A 6,000-nucleotide genomic window follows, 5' to 3' on the forward strand; every position below is an offset into this window, starting at 1 on the left:
GAGACCATTCAAGTCTCTGAGAGGTTGATGTTGGTGCTTGTAGTGCAAGTGAAAGTAAATGTTTTTCCTCCCTCTCCTCTCTTTCCTTCATTCTCATTATTTGGCCAAATGAACAAACGAAACCCAAAAATCAGTTTTGCTTATAATAAAGTGCGAAAGAACCTATATAACCTATACTAGCCAAAACGCAATTGAAGCCAGACAAGGGATTCCTTGATTGACAAGATATTTTTTTTCTGAATAAGTGGTGCATTAGGGGTACAAATGATGTATGCTAATGTTCATCAACTACCGTCACCCATGTAGCCACTTCTTGCTTATGCCTATTTATCAAGTGATTTTGTTGACTGTGACATGCATATCAAACAAAAACAGTCTGAGTATAATAACACTGGAATACATGGGCAATGAGGATGGGTAATTCATGATATCATTGCATAGCTGACACTATTTGATAATCTCTGCCGCTCAGACTTCAACATCAACTCAAACATCTCATCACACATCTTCATTTTTCATGTTAGGACATCATACCAGCCCCCCCCCCCCCCCCCCCCCCCACCTTTTTAAAAAAAAAATATGCACTCACGAAACGAGCATCTTCAAATAGTAGAGAACAAGTTCAAAAGGAATGGGTAAAGGCGCCTGCTGCCGGGGCTACAGTGCAGCTGATCTTTGATGCACTTTATTTCTCTCTCTCTCTTTCTCTATCTCTCTCTCTTTCTCTCTCTCTCTATGTTCAGACCCTGCATTCAGGGGTGGTGCCGTGAGCTAATGAGCACAGATAAAAAGCTAATCAGATCTTTATTAGCCTAAACTGCCATGACGAGCCTGCACTTAATTGATAATGTGACAGGCCTGAATGGGAGACTAAAGGAAATATAGGGACCAGATCTATTTTTTTTCATGGCATGGAGCACTGATGTCAAAGGGACACAAAATTATCCTCTGATCACAATATCCTTAATGCATTCAAACATTTATAGTAATCAGTGTAACACCAAACTATGGAGCCACACAAAGAGCCAGATGACCTGTGTTGCCATACAGTCTACTTTCATTTTCTACTTTTACATTAGGCATTACATCATTTCCATAAATATGACTGCATTTCCAATAAATATCATCATTACCATCATCATCATCATCATCATCAAGGCCATAGATTGTGGGTTATTGCAATATATATCACACTTTTGTCTCAATCCATTTTTAAGCACAGTGGGTGAGCTTATGTGTGCTGAGTCTTATAGAAGGATGCAACAGATATAGTTGGATATATCCATAAATTGAGTGATGTCTGCTATATAGATACTGTATATAATCTGCACTATATAGGATATGCCAGATGCGATCTTCAGCAAAACTTCATCTTCTCCTCTGAATTCTTCAAAAGACACTGCTCTTTGTTCTAACTGAAGTTAATGGAGTCCTGTCTTATACGGCGGAGGAGGAGATTAAAAATGATCAGTCATTTCAGCTCGCAACGGCAGAATCTATATTACGTGGCACTTGGAGGCACATTAGCAATATATGTGCCAGCCAAAAATAGAGGGACCATTCATTATATAACCTTATTACAAAGATGCTATCAGAGGATGAATTTAGAGGGAAATGCATGTTGAAAATGAGATTTGGCTCGCCTGAAATAATGAGAACAATAAGAAAAGCCACTGCGGTTGAGCGGCCGACTCCTATAAATTAATCAAGGAGACAGTCACCATCGCAATATTTTAAGCTCTAGAACGGGGGTTGGGGGGGGGGGTGCTGTCCCTGTGCCCATTTTCCACGCCCATTCTCACCCATCTTGGTCAAACATAGATGGGTTTTTGCTAATCTTTCAGAGGCCGAGATCCTGGAATTGCATGGCTTGTGGGAGCCATGGATTGTGTGTGTGTGTGTGTGTGTGTGTGTGTGTGTGTGTGTGTGTGTGTGTGTGTGTTTGTGTGTGTGTGTGTGTGTGTGTGTAGACAGAGAAAGGAGGAGGGTGCCATGTATATATCCTGAGCTTACAGGAGTAACCTTTCAACAGCATCTTTCAACAACCAACTGTAGAACTAGGGGTTAGTTTTCCCAAATGATCTACTGCAAAAATGAATCTTGTGTGGTAAAGATGCTATCATTGTTTCTGCCTCGTAGCTATCATAAGCAACCAAGATCAATTCCAAACTTTCCATTTCTTCTGAAAAGGATTTATACCATCCAATTTGGAACAGAACAATACACTGTCGTCTTGTCCCATTGCATTAAAAAGTATATCCAATATATCCAGGTATATATATATATATATATATATATATATACACAATATATCCATTTAGTAATTTATCACAATGAAGTCTCACACTGAAAACAATTCAAGGAAAAAGGAAAAAGTCAACCTTGAAGGGAAGCAAATTTATTCTGAGAATTTACTTTAACAATTTACTTTAACTAAAGTTTGGATTTTTCTAATTTTTTCAGTTTGAGATGAATATAACACTTTTTACTCATCTTTACAGGTGTGACAATAATTGTGGAGGGCGCTGTTTGTCCATGTCAATGTCTTGCCCAAAGACGAGACAATGAGAATATTATACTGGTCTTCTAAGTCTCCTTGACATTATATTGAACTCACTTGCACATCTGATTGCTTTCAGCTTCAAGCAGCAATTAGCAGCTCATATTATCTTCGCCAGAAACACGATTACTGTAGCAGTACATCCACCTCCACCCACCTCTGGGGAGTAGCAATTTGATGTGAAAGTGTAGTTTGGCTGCTAAAGCCCTCACAGAAAAAAAAGTGACATTGAAACAATATGGAGCTTTGCATACATGGGCGTACATACAGCATGGTCATGCACCACAGCTGGTGAATTTCACCCAAATCAAGTGACATCTGGACAGGACAGGACTACCTGCTCCTGAAAATTACACAACGCAGGGCAACTAGGCCACTGCATGGCCTCTATAGCGCAACACCACTGCAAACATTTCTCTAGCATGTCAGAAAAAAACAGGTCTGTTTGGGCAAGTTTAAGTAGCCAAATAAGAAAATATATATTTATTTTATATACATCCTTCTTGAGTGCCTCGGATTTGTCTTAATTTTTTAATTTCTCTGGCATGAAAGATCTTAAGACAGAGGTTGGATGCTCTCTCTCTCTCTGACATGCTTTTTCGCCCCAATAACACCTGTGTCTGCTGCAGCACCTTTCATCACAACGGTTATCATTTTTATGTCACTGAAATGGCAATGTGTTGACAGTCAGTAGCAGCAAATGGGCTGAGCTGCCCCTCATGAATGCTGTTTAAATGCACTGCCTGTGTTTCAGTTCAATTCAGGATTTTACATTCCAAGTATTTTTTAAAAAGGAAGAATAACATGTTTAGTGGGAACTGAGATTCATTTAGGCTATAATCCTTTTATCAGTTCATCAAAATTCAAGAAATGAAAATAAAAATCCATCATTCAGATAGATGGCTTTTGTTAGCGTATCGTATAAGATAAGGATTAAAATGAGTTTAATGCTTACTGTGTCAGCAAATCAGAAAAGGTAGCCTGACTGAAATATAGGCCTATTTGAAGCCACAGACTACCAAGCACCAGCACCATTGAGAACCTGCACATTGAACAACACTAATGAAACACAAGAAAACAAAAAACAGAAAAAGAATTGGAGGGGGGGGGGGCACTTTTTCCCTCTCAGATGTGAGAGCTTCGGTGAATATCCAACTGTCAGAGCTCCAGTCACTCCATCCGCTTCCATTGCTATGGTTACAGGCTCAGGTGTGACTGCAGCGCTCTAAGTGGTGATGTCACCACAGCGAGGGGGATGTGGGTAGAGGAGGAAGTGCTTGCTAGCGTGGACATAGAGAAACAGGTTCCATCTGCCCTAAAGCCTCTCTCCCACCCCCCAAAGCATATTAAGCAGGCAATCAATCTTCACAGCAGATAATTTAATTATGTCAAGTTCCTGGCTAACCTGTAACTTGCTGCTGGTAGCTTGTTGGATTCAGCTTCATTTGTAACCATGAGTCTATGTTTTTTATTAGTGCTGATGTCAGTGATTTAGTTTCTGTTTTTTTATATATATCCTCTTCATGCTATTGCAGAAATTCATAATACATAATACAACATTCATAATCTCAACATTTTTGGGAGTCCTTTGGTTAACTTAAATCGCATCTAAATATTATATTATCTCAGCAGCTATCTGAATGATGTTCTGTTGCATGCAGATGTGATATCCTTTGGTAGTTTGTCGACAGTTTGTTGGCATGGAAACAGTCATTTGCAATACTTCCTATTGCACCCTCTGGTTTCTGAACAATACATTAGGAAAAGCATCCTACAAACACAGAACTACTGAAAGAAGCTCTAGGCTACATGAGCCTGCTTCATGTTCTAAATAAGTTTGACATTGACTGTGTAATAAGATGTTAATAATAAAATGCCTACTACAATAACACAAATAGACCAGGCAAAACAACTTTGTAAAATATTGTACAACATAATAGGCTATATGCCTATAGCTTAGGCCTATAAATGCATTAACAAATGCACTGGTAGAGAGAAGGACTGTGTACAAATGATTACCCTCACAAGTTTTGCTTACCTGAGATTCAAGGAAATCTTAAAGAGTAGGTTTGTGTTCGTTGTAGAATATGGCCTGATCGAGGGAGCATTATAACATACTCAGCTTTGAGCAGGCCTAATGGATGAACGTTTTAGCTTGGCTTGCTATTGATTTCTAAGGGAATAGTCTGGCTTTACCCTGGCCTTCCTTCATTGACAGGAGGAAACAAATGTCTCTTTAATTGTTGCAGACTACCTAATGGGATTTTATGACAGAATTTCAGTGGCGTTGAAAGCATGATAGCATTCACACTTCTGTAGTGTGACAAGTTGTGGAGAGAGACAGGACTCCTATCTTATAGCACACTATAGGCCCATTGTCCAACGTTTCTAGTTTGATGGAATTTGCAGAGGCACCGGCAGGTGTCAATTACTTCAGTGTTTTAAAGAAAATCCGACAGACTAAGTTCTTAATATGGCAAAATTGTGCATTTAGTAGAAGGCAAATGCTTGTGTTTCTTTTTCATGCATGAAAAGATCCCAAACCTAGTGATGAAAACAGCAGTGGAATCACGACAGATAGGTTCAGCCGAATGACCCAATTTTGCCATAAGAAACGCTCAGCGGCAGCGAAAGCGACTTTGCATGCCAGCGTGTGTTATCTACACGGAGACAATACATTCAACATCCTCAGAGAGAAATGTCACTTTCCTCTGCCATTCAGCAACCGATTTTGAGGCTGGTTCAGTTATATTCCGCGAAGTCTAGACACAAACGGTCATGCACAGTGTAATCGACCAGACACATAGAACATATGGTCTCCCTACAGACATGTTAAAAGGCTTTCCAAATAGGATAGCAGACCTACCTGGATGCTCAAAAGAAGATATATCGCGTAGGTCAACGATGGAGCCATTGTTGAGATGTTAAACCCCTGGCAGATGAAAGGATAGGGCAGAAGAGTTTGCTTTGCTTCTAGACGCTATCGCTGGCTTGCTTGTCCAAACAATGGCGAATTTTCTGCAGCATCAGACCGCTGGCGCTTCTTTCGGTCTCTCTCTCCCCCGACCGACCCCAGGCGCACAATGGTCTCTACAATCTACTCCCTTGTGCTTCACCTATCAGTTCACAGATGCCCGTGCTTCCCTGGCGATGTGCCGGTGTCAGGGAGTTCGGGTATAGGCCATCAGTTGAGAGAGACGTTTGGTTTGTCTTTCGAGCTTTTAGCATCCGCGACCGGTCGGCGAGATAGATGGCGAGACGGCGACATTGCCCGTCGTTGTCGGAACGAGTGTACACACATGCATGGAAGCTGAGGCTCCTTCAACGCCCCGCCCTGCTAACCCGGGGAGGCGAGGACAGAGGAGCCAGTCATTGGACGGCCGAGCGGCGGGGAATCTCAACCTTCCCTGATGCTGCTGAATGCCTTCAGTGAAACGAAT

The 6,000-nt window shown here is 41.1% G+C and overlaps 1 protein-coding gene across 1 annotated transcript in view; it reads right to left on the bottom strand.

Annotated features, from left to right (window-relative positions):
• Positions 1–5,552, bottom strand: part of ptpro (protein tyrosine phosphatase receptor type O) — a 71,738-nt gene extending 66,186 nt beyond the window's left edge. The window contains exon 1 of the mRNA XM_076296710.1: positions 5,427–5,552. Within this exon, the coding sequence (XP_076152825.1) occupies positions 5,427–5,474 (48 nt within the window). The 5' untranslated portion in view covers positions 5,475–5,552. The remainder of the gene's footprint in view (positions 1–5,426) is intronic.
• Between the last annotated feature and the right edge of the window lie 448 nt (positions 5,553–6,000).

The sequence above is a fragment of the Alosa pseudoharengus genome, unplaced genomic scaffold (assembly GCF_046254945.1).
Source record: "Alosa pseudoharengus isolate Yale_2024_CS ecotype anadromous, Long Island Sound unplaced genomic scaffold, YU_APseudo_1.1 YU_APseudo_1.1_scf_20, whole genome shotgun sequence".
Classification (NCBI taxonomy): domain Eukaryota; kingdom Metazoa; phylum Chordata; class Actinopteri; order Clupeiformes; family Clupeidae; genus Alosa; species Alosa pseudoharengus.